This window comes from Euwallacea fornicatus, chromosome 4 (genome assembly GCF_040115645.1).
Source record: "Euwallacea fornicatus isolate EFF26 chromosome 4, ASM4011564v1, whole genome shotgun sequence".
Lineage (NCBI taxonomy): Eukaryota > Metazoa > Arthropoda > Insecta > Coleoptera > Curculionidae > Euwallacea > Euwallacea fornicatus.
In genome coordinates, this window is record NC_089544.1 from 566852 (window position 1) to 590355 (window position 23504).

Below are 23504 nucleotides of genomic sequence, written 5' to 3' on the forward strand. Positions count from 1 at the left end.
TTGAGTTACGGACGAAAGTCATTCAAACTGCCACGGGCTACTTGGAGTGATACCGGAAAAATGGGAAGATGCTGATCCAGGGATGTTAAACAAATTGATCGGATCAATGCCGCGGAGTCGGTGACGGGCGTTAGCGGTTTCGGCGAAGCTCCCGGTTGATTGTTAAAATAATTTTAAGCCGTTACGTTTCCGTTTCTACTTTCCGATCGGTCCGCCCACTTTCCACCAGGTAGAGAAACTCCAAAGATTTATTTTATTATTGTTATTATTATTATTTATTTTTTCTTTACTAGCAACGAAGCAACTTTACCAAACGTTTGTTGTTGTTGTTGTTGTTTAAAACGCGTTTTGCGACAGATAACGCACGCGCACGAGACGCAGATCGACCAACGCGCGCACAGACTTAGTCGAAACAGCCCTCGGGTCCGTCTACTTCGGCGAGGGCGCGTGCTCGCCTCATCGAGCACACCACCCGTGGTTCGAAAAAAGATCGCGCCGGGGCCCATTTGTCGGCCACATTTTTTTTTTTGGGGTGGGGGGTCGGCTCCCGGCAGCCCCCGGCCGCGGACCTGGACCACCCTGTACGGGCTTCTTACCATCCAGGACTCCAGTGCGATTCCACGCACATTTCGTGATACGGCTGACGAAACGGACCACTGTGCGGCGCGCCGCTTCTAAGCTAACTGTAAACTTGGCTCGACGGACCAGTCGTTAACATGATGTGGCACATCGCGTAGCGGCCACTAATAATTTTAAGTTTTTTCGTATTAATGCCGATATCGTCGGCATCAAACAATTATTATGTAATGTACACGTCGAAAAGTACACGCATGATTCGCCGTTTTCGTTCCGGACCGCAAACCAAGTACAAAATATCCGTAAAACCCAAATCCGTTTGCCGAACCACTGTTTTTTTTATATTAAAAACGACCAAATAATTACTGCATCGCTTTTATCGGAAATATACCAAAGGCTGTGTAACACATCGTATAGTTTTAAAACGGTAAGACCATTTTAACAGGCCGGACACGAAGATTTCGCACCAAATAGTGGAAAACAAGCGCGTGTACACAGGAATGTTTTGATGTGATGTAAGACGCAAAAGCCACTTGTTTGACTATTTCTACCTGTTTTAATTTTTGCCGCCAACTGTTACTCTGTGTTATTGATTCGTCGGGCCACCCCACACCCATGGGTGTCCCCATCGGGTCAATCCCCCCCCCCTCCAGCACACCCACCCCCCGCACGAATTCGGAAAGGTCGGAGGTACCTTACCGCATTGGTGCCAGTGCGGCAATGTGCCCCCCTCGCCTCGCCGCCGCGGCGAGTTTTAAACGGCGAGACTCGCGAGTGATGTCCGGCAATGTCTCGTACAACCAGGATGGACGGGACGGCCGTATCGCACGAGGAAGAAGTGTCGAGCATGACGCCGAAGGCGGAGTGCCCCATCGGGCGAGAGCGATACGGACGGTCTACCCCAGTTGTGCGGAGCATGATTTTTCTAATACCTGTAATTAAGACGGGGCAAGAACGTCCGGCCGGCGGGCCCCGGAGGGCCCGCCGGCCGGACGTCTAATGTTCGGTTCGCCAAGTGCCACCCCCACACAGTGCAACAATACAATTACGTAGCAGAGGTTTGTAATCGGCACGAGTGCGTTATTTGCGTATCGGCTGTGCATCGTTTAGCAATTTCTCGTCGTCCCACCGCTGCCGTTTTACGACTGGTGGCAGGAAAGTGTCCCCGGAATGAAAATGTAAATAAACGATTCCGTGAAATTCGCCCGGCAAAATTGCGAATTCGGAAAATGTCGGGGTGGTGCATTGCCCACGACCGAAAATTGATAACCTGCATACAAGGTGTTTCCGAAGAGATGGTGTAAATTGAACGGCCGAGTCCCGCGTCGAGTTCGAGACGAGAAGTTCGCACGAAGACACGGCCGGAAACGCTTCGGCTTCGCCCCGCAGGGCGTTAAAAGGCGCCTTTTTTCCGTTTGTCTTTAACTCCCTGTGCATTTTTTTTATCAAAACTTCCGAAAATTTTCACGTATAACACGCCGAGCGTTTGCCACGAACGGAAACTTTCGCACGTCCGCTTCAGCCACGGGGCGCTGCGGCCCGACGGGTCTTGAGCTCTCACTTATCGCATTTTTTCCTGTCAATATTTTAAATATTTTAAGTCAATTTCCGAGATCCGCGTCGGGCCTTCCCACCTTTCGGCCCCTCGCAAAGTCTCGCCTCAACTGATGGTTCGAGGTAACAATCACGGGGGTGTTCGCACCACTCAATCCAAACGATGAAACAGCCCTCAGCGCAGTTGGCCGTGATTTTTTGCTGCATTTGTTTGCCGTCAGGTTTGACAGCTGTCAGCTGTCTGAAACTGTCAAAAAAAAAAAACCAACGGTTTCGTTTGTAAAAACACAGAAATATTTTTTTAACACCCTGTAGATCGGAGCCGAAGCCCCGCGGGACGCGTCTTTACCTGAGCTTTTCGCGTTAAATTTCGCTCAGGACTACCCCATTAAATTTTTTACCGCCCATTCAGAAACACCCCGCACACGTCGGATTCTTAGCTGCCGCCGTCCGCTAAGAACCGTTAAATGTGGATATTAATACGCGATTTGTCGATTTAATGCCTCGGAGGTTAATTTGAACGGGAGAATCGCATCTGGGGATGAAACCGATTTGCATTTGCTTAATGGCGATCGCCTACGCCTAAGTAGGCGACAAACGGCAACTTTCGGCAGGGGATGGCGGATCGGCCTGACCTTTGGCCGCCCAAAGGCCGTCGAATGTATTAATACTTTTTGATTGTTGTTCCCACACGCGCAGTCCACCTCGCCTCGCTCTGCTCCTCGTTGCGCGCTCTAAAGATGCTCATGTTTATGTGCGTTAACGTATTCGCTATTCTTTGTTGCTCAAGTTTCGTATTAATTGCCATAAATTAAAAAAATAATTATTTCCTACATATTTTTGCCCATTACTAATGCCGCAGATAATAAATTATGCACAAAATTTAATTTTAAAAAATGTAGAAATCTTGTTATGATAATTGTCGAACCGGAAAGGGAGTTCTTGGGGAGTTTTCGCAAGGCGGATCGTTCAAAAAAAGTGAGGTTAAGAAGGGCACGTAGGGGGCAACCGGACTAGTTCGATACCTCGCGGGTTATCACCGCCACCATTTTCACAGCGTTGTTTACACGCATATATTTGCAAATCGCTCGGTTTAAATATCGTTGCAACAATTAAAAACACGTGAGTTGTCATTTCTTAAATGACCTGAAATTATGTAAGGTGTCCATGCGCCGTTGGTTTTTCTATTAATATTAAAGCGATCGTAGGTAGTACGGTTTAATATGGTTGTAATTCACAGGCTGAAAACAAAGATCGAAGGTTAGGAACGAACTAGGGGCAGAGGTGTCCACTGACCAGGCGAGATCCTTTTAATGATAGCACATGCATAGGGGGTGTGCACACGGGATGCGCATGCGGGGTGTTCTCTAATAACAGGTCGGAGGTTCAGCGGGCGAAGCTGCGAGTGGTTTTAAGGAAAAAGTTCATATCGACGTGGGTCGGTTCTTGCTCCCTGTGAGATGAACAATATGAATTTTTCTCTTAAGTTTTTGTCCTGATGAGTCCCTCCAGTGCTAAATATTTTTATGAAATGGGACATGAAATAAGTGTGAAGACACACATTTTAAGGGACAAACGACGTTTGCACCTTCGCCAGCGGCTTCCCCATTGACGCGACCCTGGAAATTTGAAATGGGAAATGTGAAAGCCCACTGGGCTCTTTTAACAAAAATAATTCCCCACATGTCCCATATTTCCGCGCGGAAAGGTCTCACCAATACCTTTCACGACGTTAACCATTTTCCATGGTCGCGGAAGTGGAAAGTCCGAACGCTCTGCCTCGGAAAAAATTATTTTTCAAACTAATTTTGGGAGATGGCGACGGCAAGCGCCATGGTCCAGATTCGAAACGGCAACAATCCGCATGCGCAGAAACGACATTACTTTCCGATCTGCCTTACACAATCGCTTGTGAACAAACGGATCGAAACTGTTTGTTTACATGTCAGTTACCATGGCGTAGACAACGAGTTTACGACCAGAGGGCTTTTTCGCAGTTTTAAGGCGCGTTGCCCATGGCAAAGGACCGTCAAGGTATCACCCCAAGACCCGTAAAATGAAAATACCGTCCGTCAGTTCCTTTCGGGCCATCTTCAATCAGATATCTAGGCATGGGCTGTTCATGCGTAAAACGTTGCACGTACCATGTGCCGGAATTGTGCCCTTGGTCGAATCGAACCTTAAAGTTTCGCTTGTAGGCGCCCTTTCGGCCCTTAGAGAACAACGAGGCTGCCCACAAAAATAGTAGAAACGGCATTTTTTAGCCATTTTTTTTTTCGAGAGAAAGATTGGTGGTGGGGAAAAGCTTTTTTTTCGATCTTCGGGAACAACCGAGCGCGCTCGCAAAGACCGTCCCTTCTGAGATCATCGCCATTTCGGGAGCCACGCGACTTCCGAGCTTTGAGATGACCGCGCACGTATAAACACGTTTTCACCAGTGTCAAATTGATTTTGATGAAGTTGATAAAAAACATAGTCTCGGATCTTCAGTGATTAGATTCGTGCCACTCCACCTTTTAAATAACTAAATTGTTTCAATTTAAATTTAATAATCGACTCGTCTAATTCCCGCTTTGGGACGACGAGACGTTGGTCATTTTTTTAAACAATAAATGGCAAAAGTGCCGGTCCACGAGGAAAGAAATAATTTCGCTTAAAGGAAAACGCGGGCCGATCCGAAAACATACAATTCATATTTTCATGGAAAGTATCGACTTAACAAGGAGCAGGCGACATATTTTCAGACACAGATGGGTTGGGAATAAACACATAAATACAGGGTCTAACGTGTCATCATGGAGATATTTCAGGCGGCGACAGTACTCCGCGAAACAATAAAAGATGCTAATAAACCCATGGTCAGCGAACGCACCGCGGTCGATGTACAGGGTGGCAAAGTTACACACATTTTTTTTTTTTTTTTTAAATAATATTTTGCGTTCTTGCGTACGCTTTAGGTCAAATTCTTGAAATTAAAGATTTTTTCGGAAAAAAATCAAAATTACTCGAACAGCTGAAGCCCGGCCACGGCCCGCAATTTGCATCGAAAATGTGAGAGAAAACGCGAAACTCCGCCGCGCAGCACGTCGAAAGTGGTGCGTTTGCGACAATCGTCCCCACACACATCCCCACGGCGCTACGCTACACCCTGTATAGTGCGGCACACTAATGAACACGTAAAAATAAGACAACACTAGAAAATACACGAACCTCGCAATGTAATTATTACCAAATATTTATTTTCTATTTGTGGACTGCTATTAATACCGCCATTACGGAAGTAAATCGATAATGCCCATCATGCACAAGGTCCGCGCTTTCCCTTAATCAAATAAGATGCAACTTCCAGTCGATATTTGAGCTCGAAATTAGGGATAATCTCGATTATCCCCGGAAAATAAGTGGATAATTTCCGGCAAACAGAATTCTTGTATGGAACCTACTTGTTGCGTAATACGTGAGACCCTGGCTTGAACTCTATTGATTTTAAAAGCAACTAGTATTCGGGGCTCTGTACCTTGTTATTGCCCTCGTTTCCTGACCGAGCTGTCATTTCTGCCCAAACACCCCCTGGAAGTGCTAACGCACGGGCGTATGCGAAAGTTGTTCTTCGGGACAAGATGGGACAAAAGCAAGGGCGTCTCAAGGATTATAACGTGGCTTGAGAGAAATCCCGTGTTTGTAACATCATTGTCCTGGGATACAGCGGCAAAAGGGGATCCCAAAATATAAAATCGATAACACATAAAAACTGCCCGTTTGAGGCCATCTAACTATTATATTGAATAATGTCAGTTTTTACGGTTCCATCGGGGCTCATAATTAATGTTTATTGCCAGAAGTGCAAGACCGATTTAACAAAAAAAAAAAAAAAAATCAAAAATCAATTTTTTGTTGAGTTCGAGAGCCGTGTAACGCCTCGACGTGACGTGGGTCAATGCTCATTTGCTTCTTCTTCCGTTGGAGGTGGCCCCCGTGCAATCGGACCGATCTTGCGGCCGCGAGCTTTCCGGTACGACCAGTTTCGTTATTCAGTAGGCAAAAGACGTGACACGTGAATTAACGTTTCCATCAAATCCAATTAAATTAACGTGGGTCGTGAAAAAAAAAAAAGAAAAAAAAACCTCACGTTAATAACGTACCGTTGGAAATTAACGAGCATCCGAGGCCGGATAGATGGAAGCCGCGAACCGCGCAAGAGTCCTGTGCTCTCCATTGCTTGATGGGCAAGCAATGGAATTGGAAGGAAACGATCGGCCATTTAACGCAGCTGCTCTGTAGCTGTGTTTCCGCAGTTGATGGTTTCGAATTAAATCGAGGAATTCCTGAAGACCGATTTGAGAAACTTGAAGTCATGCCGGGCAAACAGCCGCGATTTCGAACGTCGCTGCCGATTGGCCCGACCCGAATTCTAAGGAACAATTGCGGTCCTACGGGGTGTCCCGCGAGTCACCCTCGCGGAGGGTGGACCCGAAATGGGTCGATTCGACTAGGCTAAAATTGATAGTAACCGAGTTACAGGGTGTGTCGAAGGTGAAGGAATAAATCACGTTTTCTCTAATTCGTTCCTTCGAATTTGCTAAATTTGGCATCTGGGTGTTTCTCGAGGTGATGAATTCAAATTTATCGACGACTTCGACGCGCCTCACAGAGGGCGCCGCGAGCGCCCGTTCGGAGTGCCGAAACTGTTTTGTGCCACGGTGTACGCCATTTCGGCCCGGACAAATCTCTTCTCTCACCTTCCCTGCTTGAAAGGGGCGCGCCCTATTGAAGTCGCCGGAAGAAACGGTTTCCGAGGAAGAAGCACCCAAAGCCGGTGATTCGTTCAAGTTTATTGTCTGATAATTTTTAAATAATTATTGCTGTTTTACTTTTTGGCGAATTCGTTGCGAATTCACCGCGAAAGTAGCTTATTCTCGAATTACAGTCACTCAAAAAACTATTCATACAGCCGGAAAAAAATTCTGTAAACCGTAACTTTTGACTGATTTTGTTCGAATTTTGTATAATGTAAATTCAAACCGAAACTCAATTTGCGCAATTGAGCAACTTTTGAAAATTTAACTTTTAGAGTGCTTTCCAGCGTTTAAAAAAAACTCCGTTTTGAAAACTTCTTGTGCGGTGGAAATTTTTCAATGTCGTTTTAACATTCTTGTAGAGGGGATTTTTCTTCATATATCCTGAAAATTTGATCAAAATCGAACAACAAATAAGGGAGTTGCAGCCTTTCAAAAACACCAAAGAGTGACGATTTTCGCGCAAAATGACGAAACTTTGACATTTTTGACGACTTTAAAAAGCTGCAACTCCCTTATTTGTTGTTCGATTTTGATCAAATTTTCAGGATATATGAAGAAAAATCCCCTCTACAAGAATGTTAAAACGACATTGAAAAATTTCCACCGCACAAGAAGTTTTCAAAACGGAGTTTTTTTTAAACGCTGGAAAGCACTCTAAAAGTTGCTCAATTGCGCAAATTGAGTTTCGGTTTGAATTTACATTATACAAAATTCGAACAAAATCAGTCAAAAGTTACGGTTTACAGAATTTTTTTCCGGCTGTATGAATACTCTTTTAAGTGACTGTATTTCGGTACTCAGGAATTCGAATGAACCGAATTTACCTGGCGTTAAATGAAAATTGAATAATATGCTCAAATGGCTTCTCGTCCGGCTGCATGCAAGCGCTAACGCAATAATAATAATAACAATAATAATGATAATCGGTAAATTTGAATTTATCACCTGAAGAAATTGCCGAAGGCAAAATTTCGGGAAATTAGTTCGAGGCAGTGGAGACGCATTGAAAAATGTGTCAATTTTCACGCCCCGTACGTCGGTTACCGTCAACTTTAGGCCCAGACCCGGTTCGGCTGAGTCGCCTTACGGGAGGACGCCCTGTGCATCGAGACACGGGCGGCCGCCCGTCGAGCTAATAGTTGCTTAACGGACGCTTGACGTGCCTGTCATTGACGAAATCGTCGCGAAACGCCCGTGCTCGTCGGGCCCGGTCACCGCTCGCATGTCTCGTCACTTTTTTGGGCCGATGAGTTTGTGCGGGAGGAGAATCATTTAATCCGATCTCAGATACCTCGCGTGGCGGTTCACACGCTCGAATCGATATTTCGGGTTCTGACGTTTGTACCCGTGAAAAGTCGCTCCCACCGCGTCCGTGTGTGCGTGCGTGTGCCTGTGTGTCGGCGCGTATGTCCGTGTGTGTGTGTCGGTGTGCGCGTCCGCGTGCGTGTGTCGTTTCACTCGATTAATGCGGTCGAAGAGCCCCGGGCCAGCCGGTTAGGACCGCGTTCGGTTCGATTTTTTTTTTTTTTTTAAATATATTTTTTTCCCAATTCCACGGAACAGAAATAGTGCACTTGAAACTCCGAGATGTGGAGGCCCCCGAATTTGGTTGTTCGCGGGCCGCAGTTCGGCGCAGCCCCTCAATTCTAAAAATAGAACCAGAGATAAAACATCCGCTCTCTTATCATCAAAATATTGGTACGAATCGGAATTTCGGGCTGCTGTAAAATGTAACCGTAAAACTTAAACAACTGATAACAATAAGGCTCGCGTGTTGCGCTAATTTATCGGTTCGTGCGGCCTTCGGATCGGCAGTTACACGTACGGGCGGCTAAAATTAAGCCGATTTTTATGTTTTCTATGGGCGAATGTAAATATTATGAATGGTTTACTCACCGGCGGATGCCGGAGGAGGAGGAGGAGGTTGCAGTGAAACCCCGATTAAATTTACCCCTAATTTTGCATTTGCGAATTGCATGAAGTTTGACGAATAGTAGGTACACACACTGTGTTGTTACCGTATCGAGCGCGGCACTAGCGGTTTACGTCCCAAAGGGAGATACATACGAGCAGTTGACAAACCGCACATATTCGTTATCAAGTAAGGAGCGGTACATTATCGATTCGTTAAAAGGGGAAAAAATCTCGGGGGCAATAACGGAGAGAAAACTTACCCTCAGACACCTTGGCACCGATTTTTTTTCCCCCATCGAGCAAAGGAATCCATTTCGTGTTTAAACAAGTCGATTTGTACATTTCTGCAAATTTGGGGTGTATAAATTTCGACCGTTTCTTGGAATATTGCCCGTAGCTCTTGCAGTTTTCGAGATGGTTATCCCTTCACGCAGCGCGCCTCGCGACTCGAACTTGACCCCCGGGTGATGGTGATGCATATCAACGCCGTGGTATTGGTGAGTGTGTGCGTGTAGTGTGTCTCGGGACAGTAGGTGATTGCATGTGTCCAGGCCGGCATGAGATGCGTTTTCCTATGCTTCTAGGAGGACTGCTTTCCGTTCGGATGACGTGTCCGCGCCCCGTGCCGGACCGGCACTACTTTCGTTCTCATGGACGGTGACTCCTCTTTGGGACACGTCAGATATCGCCGAACGGTGCAATTTTCCGTGGTTGAATCGTCGGTCTTTTAGCCCTCCATTAGTCGCGCTCGGTATCAGAGAGGCGCACGCGTTACATTTATCCTTTTTTTTTTCTTTTTTTTTTCAATTTTAATTCTTTTTGATGTTTGCCACCTTCCTCTGCCAACCTCTGCTCGAAACGTTTGCGAAATCGCTATGAAATGCAAATTTTTTTTATTTTGGCCATAAGTGCGCCCACGCGTTGAGTCACGCATCCAAGAGATACGGCGCGATCCCCTTTGTTGCAACTGAATACAGGGCGTTTCCTAAGCGCGGTACGTAACTTCGGGAGCGCATTCTGTCGCTAAAATAAAGGTGTTTCTCTTACGTAAAGCATGTCCCAAAAATGCTTCGTTACGGAAATACAGGGTGCGAAAGCTCCATTAAAAAATTACGCGGTAAACGCGGCACGCCAGTGATCTTTTTCAATATTTATTTTCTTTTTTAATTGTTTTTTCGATTCGTAAGGAAAAAGGCCTTTTTTGATTTAGTGACATTCGATTTATTGAATTGTTTTGACACTTGAATCGATGACATTTTACTAGCTGGATTGGACGCGGGGGTCTCCGAGCTTGGCCGGCTCGCAGCCCGGATACGAGTCCTTTAAACTTTTATTTAAGTGGTCCCCTCAAGTCGCTCGCGCGCAAGACACCTGAATTAGATGAAAATGACTTAAGAAATGCAATAAGTCAAAGTTGCAATGTCACAAAAAATACTCTGGGAGTTTTCGAACGAGAGAGACGGTCAATGGTGGGACGGTTGGAATCGTGCGTTCGTTCGGAAAGTGGTCACTTTCAGCATTTGCTTCGGTCCCGTGTAACAAATGATAGTTTTTACATTTGCTAATTGGCGTTAAACAATTTAAAAAAATGGCCCGCAATTCATTCATTAATAGTTGTTATTACGTTACGGCGAACTGCAATGTTTTTTTTCATCGAAAACGGTGCGTCCCGCGGAAAAACGTCGGGAGACCTTTTACCTTCCAAATCGAAAAAATAATTAAAAAACGGAAAAAATATTGAAAAAGAACAATGGCGTACCTCGTTTGCCACGCAATTCTTTAATGAAATTTTCACACCCTGTATTTCCGTAACGAGGCATTTTTGAGATGTAGTTTAAATGACAAAATTACCTTTATTTTAGCCACAAAATACGCCCCCGAAGTTACGCATCGTGCTTGGGCAGCGCCCCCTATACTTGAATAATTTCAATTTTGGCCTTTTGGGGGAACAGTTTTATGTAGTTTTACTGCATCCACTGTTGGTGTTCCGCATGTACTTTGGTGATAATATAACGCGTTACGTTACAGTGCGGTTATTATCCTTTCGTACTTTTGATAGCTCGTATTTGCGGTAATTATAACGGATCATTTACCATAAAAGGTAGAGGGTTCGCCTGTTAATTCGTGTTGCCGGTGTGGGAAAAATAATAAAAAGTCTATAGGCGCGGGAAGAATGTGGAATGTTCTTCATTAATTCTTTTTAATGCAAATATATCCTCTCGGGGGTGACTGCGATGCATTAGAATTGGGTCGGGGTGGAATGCGAAAGTCCCCTGAGTTTGAAAAAACACGCAAAGATTCTTTAAGATACCCGTCTCACTGAATACCCTACCCACGAGCTCTCATACATTTTTTCACCTTTGTGCCCACGATAATACGTAAATTTTGTTTTTTTTTTCTCTTATTTGCGCGATGTATCATTATACAAGGTGTTTAAAAAGAACGCTGCAAAATTTGAGGGCGTGCGTTCTCAGATCGTTTTATGAAAAAAAGTTCTTCTAAACGTGGATCCGGATATATGTACGTATGTATATTGTTTTCAAGGTACAGGATGTTACTTTTTCTTTTTTAATAACGGTTTTTGGAAAATAATTTAAAAAGTTAATTTTTTTTTTAATCGGAACCGTCATTTGTTGTGATGAGGGGCCGATGTGGCCCTAACTAAATTTAAAGTTTTAAGTCCAGTGACGTCAGGGGGGGAACCAAATTTGCCGACATAAACACGGACGCCACCGACTTTAACTAAATTTCGACATTTTTATGAGATGAAGCAACTAAAAACATAACTTTTTTGTCTCCTAAATTTTCGTCGCATCTCGCTTCGTTTACGAGATAAAAACTAATTTTAATATTGCGTGTCCATTCATCATGCAAAAACGTGTTCAAAAAATTCAAAGGTTCATTCCTGCACCCCCCAGGGATACTTTGCGCTTTGATGATTTTTAAAAATCTCTAAAAAATCGGTCAAAAGATATTTGAATTGTATTTTAAAAACACTTATTGAACAAAAAAAGTGTACACCCTGTATCGCGGGAACGATGCATTTCCGAACCGACGTTTGTGGGACCTTTTTCCCATAAAATGACCCGAGCAACCGCTCCCTTAAACATTGCCGCGCCATTGTTAAACACCCTGTATATTAAAATGTTATCACGCCGGTGCTAAAATTAAGATAACTAAGGGGCACAGTCCCCATGAACGTTTTTTCATTTATTTCAAAACATTTTAGTTAATTTCAACATATCGGGCTTAGCATACGTTCCTCGTATGTATCTTACGGATGCAGCATGACTAATGACGTCACAAGAACCCGTGCGCCTAATGAAGGGTTAATGAACTTGGGCTTTTTTCATCGTTAAATGCACTATTTTGTGGGTAGGTACCAACGGAGCTGCTGCCTTATCAGGCAACCGGTTTAAGGAGTTCTCGATTTAGTTCAAAATTCGTGCAACTTTCTAAACAACAAAAAAGCAGCAAAGTACCAGCGTTATCAATGCAGAACGTCCGCGCTCCGAGCTGGCCTCTCAGCGATTTTCAAATGGAGCTCTTGTTTTTTTTTTTTTTTTATATATGTAAAATGCTCACTTTTCCTGCCATGTGATAATAATTTTTCGATTCCAAGTTAACCGTCCAGGTCTGTTCAAAGCCGCATATCAATTGCACCGCGCTATCAGCAAATGTTGGGAAAAGATCCCAACCCAACCATCGTCGCTTTGCAAATAGTAAATCAATCCATTTCTGCGTTGCTCGTTTAAATATTTACATTGACCCGGCTCATAAAAAAGAATTTCTACCATGTGTTTCTCCGTCATTCTATTTTCGCGAATGCGTATCAAATTGCCATATATATATATTTTTTCCACCTGGTCTTGGAGCGGGCTTAAAGTATCCACGATAGCGTCGGGAATGCAATTAAAACTTCGGTCATATGTTGGTAATTGTTCGTTGGGCTATTGTTTCCAAGGGAGAATTAAGTTAATTTAGGCAGGTAGCTCATTAGCACAGAAGCTGAGCTTTTCAGGTGGGCAGGCCGGAACGGGATCGGGTGACATAGACGGTCACCTCGCGCACGCACGTGCATGCAGGGATCACTCAGCTATCTGCGTTTTCGCGCTGTCGCAATTAAAAATTATGAATCATCTACAAATAGCTCGAAGACCCAGCCACTATGCGGCCGTCACTACCGTCAAATCCCCGGAGATTTTGATAAGCCAGGGTAGTAGGGTAGACACATTAAAGGGATTTGTCGGGAGACTCATTTTAGACTTGTAAATCGTCAGTCTTTGACGCAATTTCACTAGCATGCGCCCTTAAATATTTTAGCTCATTTAAATAGATAAAAGGCTTTACGGGGGATACCCCCCCAAAAGCAATTGCCAGCCCCTTATGCGGCCCAAGAAACGGCGCTCGGTGTGACACGTGACGCTCCGCAGCTCACTTCGTCCATCGTCACGCGTCCGGCTGCCCGAATGGGTTGACAGACATGGAGACACGTGACGTCACCGTCAAGACAACGACGTCATATGTTTCCGTCTTACTTTCGATTTGTTACCCCACGGACGTGGCGTCATTGCCGCCACGGGGCGGTCGTTCTGCTCATTAAAAATGTTCAAATAACAAAGAAAAAAACAGTAATAAATTGATTATTATTATTATTATTATTATTGTTGTTGAGAAAACGGTTGCTTGATTGATTTATTTGCATTCAGCAGTCGTCCAATGGGACGGCGGATAAATTGAGCGGTTGCGATGAAATGCAATTCAAACTTAGCCAACCGAGTCAAATAATATTTACATTTAATTAACAAATATCACGGATTAAAATGCAATTTGGTTTCATTGAAGACAACTCATTAGCGTTGACAATCCAATAGACCTAACCAGCAGCAGTCGCTGGGCCTGCATTCATTTATGTCGACACCGAACTGATCCCGGCATCCCCATAAGAACGTCATTGGGCCGTCGCGTCTGAGGTATGCGATAAAAAAGTGACATTTCTCTGAACTTCCGGTGAAGCCAAAGGCCGCCATGTTGGCGATATTTCAGACGACGCGGCCATCTTGCGTACTTTCCTGTCATGCGCCTGTCGCGTTTCGACACCCCTTGCGCCCGTCACGCAAATCGCCCCCCCCCCATTCGAAGAATTCCTCGACGACGATCACGTTTTTTTTTTATTTTCGTTTTGAACCGTGATTCATTTGAAATTTGCTCGCGCCAATGCATAAAGACGTATAAAATTCGTTGTGGCTCATCTATGTGACTCTGAATATTGGCTTTTCGGCTTTTGTACGTGTTATCCTGCAGATTATAACCGTTATCTACGAACGAAAGTTTAATAAAAACATTACTGACAATGACGCTTTGCGTAACTGTGTATTTGATATAAAACGCTTCTGCTTATGCCAATTTAGTCGATACGTGCCCCATATTTGGGACGTTGCTTAATCCGACATAGTCGCGATATATGAAAAGATGCGACATTTTTGATGCTCCAGTTCGTTCTCGACGAGGCTCGCGATACATTAAGAATTCAAAATGTGGATTTATTTACTGTTTTCAGATTCATGTCTAGTAGAAACAACAATTAGCTCCCTTGGCGGGTCACAAAAAAAAAGACAGGCACGGTCCGGCGAACGCGACGTTGCCGCCTCTCGCTGTAGATATTCCGGGAATGGCCGCCTTCTGCGGAACCGTCTATTGAACATGCTCCATGAATCGCACCAGGGAAACGCTGAAACGCGCACCCGTAACGATATTACGGTAGGCCGTGGCAACGTGCTTCTTTTAAAATGAAACGCCCTGTATTCTTTTATATTTCGGGATTCGTCGCGTAGTTTTCGAATATGTCATTCAGCATTCGCCATTCCGACCATTAAACCGTTTCCAAAATACACGTTCACGTTTAAACGAACTTGAATCGTTCCCGCCGAAACCGATTATGATTAAACAAAAAAACTAAATGTGTCTAATGTGAGGCAACCGCATCTGACCCATTCTGATATCGCCATTATTTTCAGAAATGGATCCCGTAGTATCAGAATTCGAAGAGCTGATGTTATGTGGTTACTGCAGGCAAAAATTCAACGACTCTGAATTGAGCCCGAAACTGCTCTCCTGCAAACACTACTTCTGCTTGCAGTGCACGCGCACTAGTTTAATCAAGGGCCACGAGCTCTACTGCGTGTACTGCTGGAAGAGGACTGAATTAGGCGAATTAGGACCCGAATCGCTGCCCACGTACACCCCGGTACTATGCTTGGCCAAGAATTTTTCGCAGATAAAACTCGGAATGAAAGCACCCGATAAGACCACCACGTTATCGACTAAAGTAAGTACCCACAGAGTAGTTTTTTTTTTACATTTTAACTGAAATATTTAGTAAACGGCTGATTAGAAACCTGGAAAACTACATGCTTTCGGAAGTTAAAATTGCCGAGATTTTGCCAAATGAGCCTGATAGCCCGTAGGCAATACGCAGGGTGTCTGCTAAATGATGCCATTAATTACAAGGGGTGATTCCTTGTCGCATTTTATGAGAAAAGTTCGAATAAACGTATGTCCTATCTTGCTTCGTTTTCGTGATACAGGGTGCCAAATTTTTTTTCATAAATATTTTCGAACGTACGAGCAATATCTCGATAAAATTCCCCATTCAGGGGTTTTCCGACACGGAAAATCCAAATATGATATCGGTTTTACCGCAATATGTAGGGGGCGTCGCCTTCAGTAATGTCCTCGCGTTCAATTTGCCCTAACGCTTTTTGGACAACGTATTTTGACTTTTAGTAAATCAGGTCTTGCTCCCCCGTCAATCACGAACAGAAAAAGTATATTTGGTCGAATACTCTCAGATCAATGGTTTTCGAGAAATCAACGATTAAAAACTTCTTTGCGCATCATTTCATCAAGGTCCTGCCCTTATGCCCGAAAATATTTATGAAAAATCGAAAAAAAAAAAACTGACACCCTGTATCACGGACACGAAGCAAGACAGGACATACGTTTATTAGGACTTCTTTTCATAAAATACGACAAGGAACAACCCCTTGAAATTAATGCCATCCTTTAGTAGACACCCTGTACAACAAACGGTCCTGTACCTTTCAGTTGATATCAACATTTTATTTCCCAATTTTCGAATTTCTTGTGCACATCTGACAGCGCCGCAACCGAATTAGAGAAATGAGCTGCTCACATGTGCGCGTTCAATCATTGTTTAATTGAACAGGAGATTTATTTCTGCGAGAAATATTTTAAGTTTGGAATTCTGAACGTTTACGCAGTAGTAGATACAATGAATATCAAGCAATAAAATTACAAATTGGAAATTGACCGGCAAATCTGCTCTGCGGCTATTTCATTGGCTGCAATTGATTATTACGGCCAATGAAAGCGTGCGGCGAAGCGGCTTTATGGCACGCAATTACGAGCTGAAAGTAGCATCGCAAACAAGGGACGGAAATACTACTTTTACTCCCGCGCGTTTATTGCAACGTTCGAGGAAGCAAGAGGCGCGTCCCTTCAGAGGCGGACTCCCTAATTTTTTTCCGCGTCCAACGTTCGGTTGTTTCAACAAGCAGATGTCGCGTCTACCAATTTACGATGACGTATAGTCGAATCGATGGATCTTTGCTGGTGTGCCGTCAATCGAATGCCGGTGTGCCTCGTAGGTCAACGCGTCGTTCGATCGCACGCAAAGATCCGTCGATTGGAGTGTTGTTCCGTTTACGAGTCGTCTAACCAATGGCTGATGATGCACGTCAGGTGACGTCGGAAAACTGTCACACCCACGCTATGCCTCTGGTCCTGTGGTGTCATTCCTGCTGCACGTCTCTCTGCCGAGCATGCGCGTCGACGGCGGAGCACGCAAATCACAAGATCAAGTCTCAAGCCGAAGCTAAAGAGCAATTAGTGACTGAAATGCAAGTCGATCTTGCGTCTATGAATAAGGTAAATCAGTAAACGCCCTCCTACCGCCGCCGAGACTCAAACGCGTCGTTCCAGGTCCTTTCTGAGATACAAAGACTGGCGATGCAGCAGCGCGAATTTCTGCTGAAGATCCTCGAAGCGTGCGTAACTCTGAAGACCCACGTCGAAGCCGACCTTACCAACAACGCATCTCACTTCGAAATAGGTATGTCTGCTATCGTTCTGGATTCTTTAAGGGTTCAGCCCAACATGCGCAGTTTCAGGTGAGACTCGTGACGTGTTAGCCAAACTCCGACTGAACCTCTCCATGGCGGAGTCGTTGGCGGACGTGCACAACATCAACGCCAACATCAACTTGGAAAAGCACCGTCTCCAGATGCGGTACCACGAAATGTACTTGCAGTGTCAACTCGACGACCTCGTCCGCAGTTCCTCGGTAATTTTCGATTTCCAACTGTTGAAGCAAGCGCTCAGCAACATCAACAACGGAGAACAGATTTTTCCCGGGAACTCCAGGCATTTGTCGTCCTCGCAGCCACAGAACCCCATCCTCTTCCTCGCCAACTATTGCATGTCTCAACTGTACTCTCGGCACATTCTGTCTAAGCAGACCGTCAACGGGGCGTTAGAATTCCAGAATCATAATCAAACATTGAACCACAACCAAAACACTGTACCTCCTATTAACTACCTCGCGCACTCCCATAATTCTCAACAATTAATAGCTACACCTAAAAACATTTATCAAGATAACAATCTGATGATGCAGCCGATAATGGCTTCTCCTCAGATTCGTCAACCCGCGAACGTGTGTCCGTTGTTCTATTTCAATATCGAGGTAAACGGGACTCAGCTGGGTCGGATAGTGATCGAGGTAAGGGCGGACGTCGCCCCGAAGATGGCTAAAAATTTCGGGGCACTAGCCACGGGAGAGACGGGGATGGGATATAAGGGTTGTCAAATATTCCAGTGTTGGGAGGGGGAGAGCGTCATTACCGGAGACTTTGAGCTGAATAACGGAAGGGGCGGAAGGTCGATTTTCGAGGAAGCGTACTTCCTGCCAGACGACACCAAGCTGGTCGCGTCCCGGGGGACGGTGGGCATGCGCAGAACCCAGAAGCGGCACGACAACTTGGGAATGGTGGGCTCGCAGTTCAGGATAATACTGCAGGAAATGCGGGGCTTCACGGGGATTTTCGGACACGTAATCGAGGGGTTAGAGTTAGTCGAAAAAATTAGTACCTATGGGGACACGGCAGGGAAACCAACAAAAAATATACTAATATCGAAATGCGGCAAACTTTAACTCTCTAGGGTTTGTCTGTTTACGTTAGTTTTAGGCAAGTAGAGCGTTAGAACTATAGGTGTGACAATAACAGCACTACATAATCAAAATAATCGTTTTCAGTGTTACGCTAGTGGAATGGTGGTGGCGAGCACCTGGGTGCCAAGGCGTTTTTCGGCACTATTCCACTAAGAAAAAAAAATATATATATATATATATGTGCTGTGCAAAGTACGTCAAACTCTCGATCAAACCACTATATGTCACGATGTCTTTAGGAACTTCTTGGTCGATGAATACCGCTGAACTACTTTAGACCTAAATAAGTATTGGATGTATTTAAACGTAAAAATAGATGTTTTTATGTGTAGCTTCAAATCATTATGGCGAACGTATAAATCTAAGCTTAAACGAATTTTCAAATATACCTATATTTTCGTATTAAACGGTAAATATCGATTGAGCATATGGACGGATATTTTTTATTGTTGTCGATTTTTTAGCTTCTGAAAAGTTAGGTTTATACAATATTATATAGTCCTTGTTACGTTAGTCTACGGAGAGCATGTTAAAGGTATCAGAGTCTAAGAGAAGAGTGTTCGAATCGTTACGGAGAATAGAAACGGCGTATATTTTTTAACACGTTTATACGAAAAATTAATGATATATTCCATTTAGCTGTGTCGTAGGAAAATACGGTTTTAGTTCTAAATATTATAATATGCTTCTTACTTTTACGTCATTTGTGTTATTACACTAGACCCCCCTATCACGTGGGTGCATGTAAAACGTATTCGTGTCACACACGGCGGAAAAACTGCGATCGTTGTTTGATTTGTTCCGATGTTTTACTACGTTATCAACAACGAAATAGCATAGATTACTAAGCATTTCAGTTCGTTATAAACCTTCGTCAGTTCCACAAACCCAATTTCTTTGCAAAGATATTCAAAACCGCAACGATGTTGAATGGAGGACGGTGGGACCTTCCGAATTGGCACCGCAATACTTTCGACTTAAAAATTTGGGGGTTGCCCCTGTCGCCTCTAAGGGGCATCGAGTTCAGGGATGAACTTTCTGAATCGCAGGGGGCGATTTCGGGATCGAAAAACTGACGTGTTTCGGTGCTTCTTCCCGCGCTGTAGGGGTGTCTACTGTACATTGTTATAGTGATTACTTTTAGTTCTCGGGTAGCAACCATTGTATCTGATTATCTACAGACCAATAAGATTATATTTTTACTATTCGAAAGCAGTACATCTTAGGAATTTCTAGTCATAAAGTTAAAAAAAAATAATAAATCAGAAGACACACACGCACGCGCGTTGGCAACGGGTTCATTGTGATGTGAGTTATTTCTATCGGTTTCGTTTCAAATGCTTTTGTTGCGAAGATCGACGAATTTTGCAAGAGAAAAATTCTTATGTAAGTAAATGACCTATCGAACGTTCTAATATTCACCTCTCCACCAAGGTTGGGAAACGGACGAGTAAGTCCGAGATGGCCTAACGTTTAAAATGTACTAGTATCGATCCTCACTCGAAATTAAATTAAATAATCGATTGTGTTGTTATTCTCAACCATGCAGTGTTAGAAAATTTAGGTCTTTGTGGCTTGCAAAAATAAATAAATGTCGGTATTTGTTTTGTAAAAAAAAAATGAAAAAAAAAAAACGTTATTTTTCTTATTAACCGTGAACTACAACATTTCTAACCATATTGAGCAACCGTTTTTGTCGCCTTGGCATTTGCGTGAATTAACCGTTTAAATAGTGGCAGAAATTGGGTCATTTGACGGGGCGATTGTAGATTACTGTAGGGCGAGCACGGGTAGATGCAGGTATGGGAACGTCCGAATTGACTGCTGCGAAGCGCCTCGCACCCTGCGGAAGACAACAGCCGGATCCGTGAAATGCGGTAAAAGTGGGTGAATTCGTTATCGGAGATTATTCACGTCCTGGATGGAGGAACACTTCAATAGACGCTGTGATTGTGGACGAAATTGAGCCCAAATCGCTAAAATTTATGATACCCTTGGGATCTATAATTCATCGATTCGAAAGGCTACAAGATGTATCATGAATAACGGATGTACCATCATCGATAAAACTGAAGAGACAGGAAACGATGTGTGCTGAAAACAGCTCGTCTTAAAGGAACGCGACTGACAGAACTACCCTTACGAGCGGGAGATTGAAAAACCCAGCAACTGAGAACACGCAGGCAGTACACACAATAAACGCTGGGTACATAAGGGATCGGCCATCTACTTGGATTCAGATAAATGCACCTTCGGAAGTTTTCTGATGACTTTCGTTCGGACAGTCTTTCTTGAGACACTCGCAAGACACGTGATCCCCTAAGCACGTGTCTTCCTGGTCTTAAAATTAATTCGAGAGGAGAAGACTAAGGGGACTGATAAACTCAAAGAACATCAGTCGTGTGCAATAATACGCGTGCAGCATTAGTCACTCAAAATAAACGCATTTCTATCGAGTACAACTGCGAATGCTGATATCTTGAAAATATACACAAGAAAAAAGTTATGGACGGGCCACCTTGTGGTCTACAACCACCGGATAATAATGACCCGCACTAACCAAAATGAACTGGACCATTGCTGGGGAATTGGTTTACTTTTATGTCACTAGTTGTTCCGAAATAATTCTGTCCCAGTTCGAAAAACTACAAAAGCACCCAAATATTCAAAAAACCGCCAAGCAGGGGGGAAATACCTGCCCCACTTCGCTTCTGAATTAACTTGCGAACGCCGACATGTCATCGTCGCCCTAAACAGGTCTCAATTGCAAACCTATAACGGAAAATGAGCAAACGACTAAAACCGCATCAAGGTCCATAAAAGATCTCCACTCTCTGTGATTTTATGGATCTCCAATGAAGGAAGATATATAAGAGTTCATAAAAAAAAATAAACATAAAGACTAGTTTGAGTGATTAGCAGTGGTCAATGGTTATCTAGCTGTTGAAACCTGATCGAATGTGCAAACATGCAAACAATAAAAGGGGGATGTCACAGGGGATAATCAACCAAAGATATAGTCTGTATAATCGCACTTAGCAGTTACGTCATAGTTCTCGGTTCTCGTCTATCACGCCGATATTGAGCGAGACAAAAGTTTAACGGCAACGTTATTCTCGATGCATGTCATGAGAGCTGCGGCGGAATCCTATGAGGCCCCTGCAACATTACAGTTTTGTGATAGAAGCGAAACGATTTAAGTAGTTAGGGTGCTCTTGAGACACATGACACTGACTTCTTAAATTATGCAGGTTCGCAGATTGCCGGCCGTGCCCTGCTGCTTAATCGCGGAGCAATAGCAATGAAAAACGGCAATCAAAAAAACCTCCCCCTCTGTTTGCTACATATATTTACATACACACACATAATATGGTAAAATAAAACATTTTTTAATATTTTCTAATAAAACAATTTATGAAAATTATGAATTATTTATTATAATTAAAAAATTCTCGCTAACGGTCTGAATGTTACTTACCTAACTGCTAGACAGGCAAGTCGAATGCCCACTTATAGATCTAATATACATATTACATCGTAAATTTCATTTGCAATTACGTATTTTATGGATTAGCTTGAATTAAGAAGGAAGTAATTAGTAGGGTATTAGAAGTAGGGCGAAATCTAATTGCTATAATCTAGGCATTGTTTCAAGTGTTTCAGTCAGTTGAACTTCCATTTTCGAGTTTCGTAGTTTCGAGAAGAAAGCCCAAAATAAGTTCTTCATCATTGGACCACTCTCTACATTAGTTTACAAAAAAAAAAGATTAGCCATAGTTACATGGAATATAGTGTCCCGTTCATAAAAAATTGGTTATTCAACCCTCGAATGTGGTACCTACTTGGGGCAACCTGGACGATAACGTTTTACCTACACAGCCTTTATTACTCTTCACCGTCAGTCCTTTAGGCCTTTACTATGGTGTTCGGGATGAGGTTTGCACGTCTAACACACATCAAATTTTTTTAACGTTGAAGGCAACACTACTCCTAAATCTATATAATGCGTGAGCAAATAACTTAGTGTTTTGAATCTGAAAAAGATTATCATGCCATGATGGGTCTGATCTTCCGTGCTAAACTAGCAAGAACGTCAGACACGATTCTAACATTTTTGTTATATGAATATACACAGAAATTATTATACTTGCAAATGAAAGTACTTACTGCTGATAATGGATGTTGCCACAAATAAATCTCTAGGAACTGAAGAGGTTAAATCTCCAAATCGACTCAATTATTTTCTATATTCTACTGAGTGATTTGATAATAAATCTCTAAATCTCTATCTCTTTGAAATGTAAGGTGCTGAATTGGCTACTGCGATGGATATAATACGAAATAACTCTAAATTTCGTTTTTTCTTTTTTAAACACGGGATTTCTCCTTTCCTTTTTCACAACACAAATCATTCGCGTTCAGAGGCTTCTCCTTTTTCTTGCAACTTACTTTGTCATGGAAAATACACTATAACTGGGCTTTTAAAATTCACTTAATTTAATTCAAATTACGCTATTTATGAGATTTAATGCCCAAGCTGACAATTCGCGGATGCGAGAAGAAAATCCTTCGCATTGATATTCAACATGAGTGAACTTCAATGAGGCGATTCAAATAATGATGTAACTGTCATGAGCGATTATACAGACTCTACTTTTTATTAGCTACATTAATATGCAGTTGAATTTGGACATAAGCCCCTCCTTTGCAAGCAATTTTATTTTTAGTTAGGTACTACTTATTAATTTTCCAAAGATTGCTTACAACCTTTTATACAAATGACCCTATTCATGCTCTTGTTTCGAACGTTCAATGTTGCTCGATTTATACCTATTTTCAAACGAGTGCTTGCCAAAGACAAGAAAATTTATAGATTATAACGAGTATTTCTTACTGTTCTCAAAACGATATTATCGAGAACGAAAAAACCGTGTAGTTTTACTGACCAAATAGACTTTAAATCATCAGAAAAGTACAAAGGGGACGCGACTGAAAGTAAAGTAGGAGAAACCATAGTTTTCGGATTTAACTACATAAATATACTTTAGCAAGCATAAGTGTGATTGCCTAATTCAAACCTCTAACGCAATCGTGTTTTTAGATATAAGGTTTGTTTATCAGCGGAGATATAACCGAGAATATTGGGGAAAAACAATGGAAATCAAAAGTTATTACCCTAAGCAGGTTCCGGTTAATTGATTCTGTTGCAAACAAGTTTTGCATTGCGGTAATATATCGTGTAAATGTATTTTGTCGCTGTAACGTGAAAAAACATCAATAAAGGTGAAAATATACGTATATCTATGCTCCTGTTGTTTTAGTTATTTTCCTTTTAATATCACCCCCTTCTAAAATAATTCACTGACATGATGAAAACGTCAGAAAATAAAATGATCTAGTACAGGGTG

General features: G+C 43.1%; 2 protein-coding genes across 9 annotated transcripts in view; one reads left to right on the forward strand and one right to left on the reverse strand.

Moving 5' to 3' along the window:
* Nucleotides 1–23504, reverse strand: part of Npl4 (nuclear protein localization 4) — a 35583-nt gene that overhangs the window by 4681 nt on the left and 7398 nt on the right. The gene's annotated exons all lie outside the window — the stretch shown is intronic.
* On the forward strand, nucleotides 646–23403 carry LOC136338937 (uncharacterized). 6 transcript variants are annotated; one of them, XM_066281765.1, is made up of 5 exons: nucleotides 646–1003; nucleotides 14861–15171; nucleotides 16608–16793; nucleotides 16848–16977; nucleotides 17030–23403. In XM_066281765.1, exons 2-5 carry the CDS (start codon nucleotides 14863–14865, stop codon nucleotides 18076–18078), a joined length of 1674 nt encoding a protein of 557 aa, XP_066137862.1. In that variant the 5' UTR covers nucleotides 646–1003; nucleotides 14861–14862; the 3' UTR covers nucleotides 18079–23403. The 6 variants fall into 6 exon arrangements, with proteins under 6 accessions (XP_066137862.1, XP_066137864.1, XP_066137865.1 ...); XM_066281767.1 differs by lacking the exon at nucleotides 646–1003 and adding an exon at nucleotides 1066–1091; XM_066281768.1 differs by lacking the exon at nucleotides 646–1003 and adding an exon at nucleotides 8280–8627.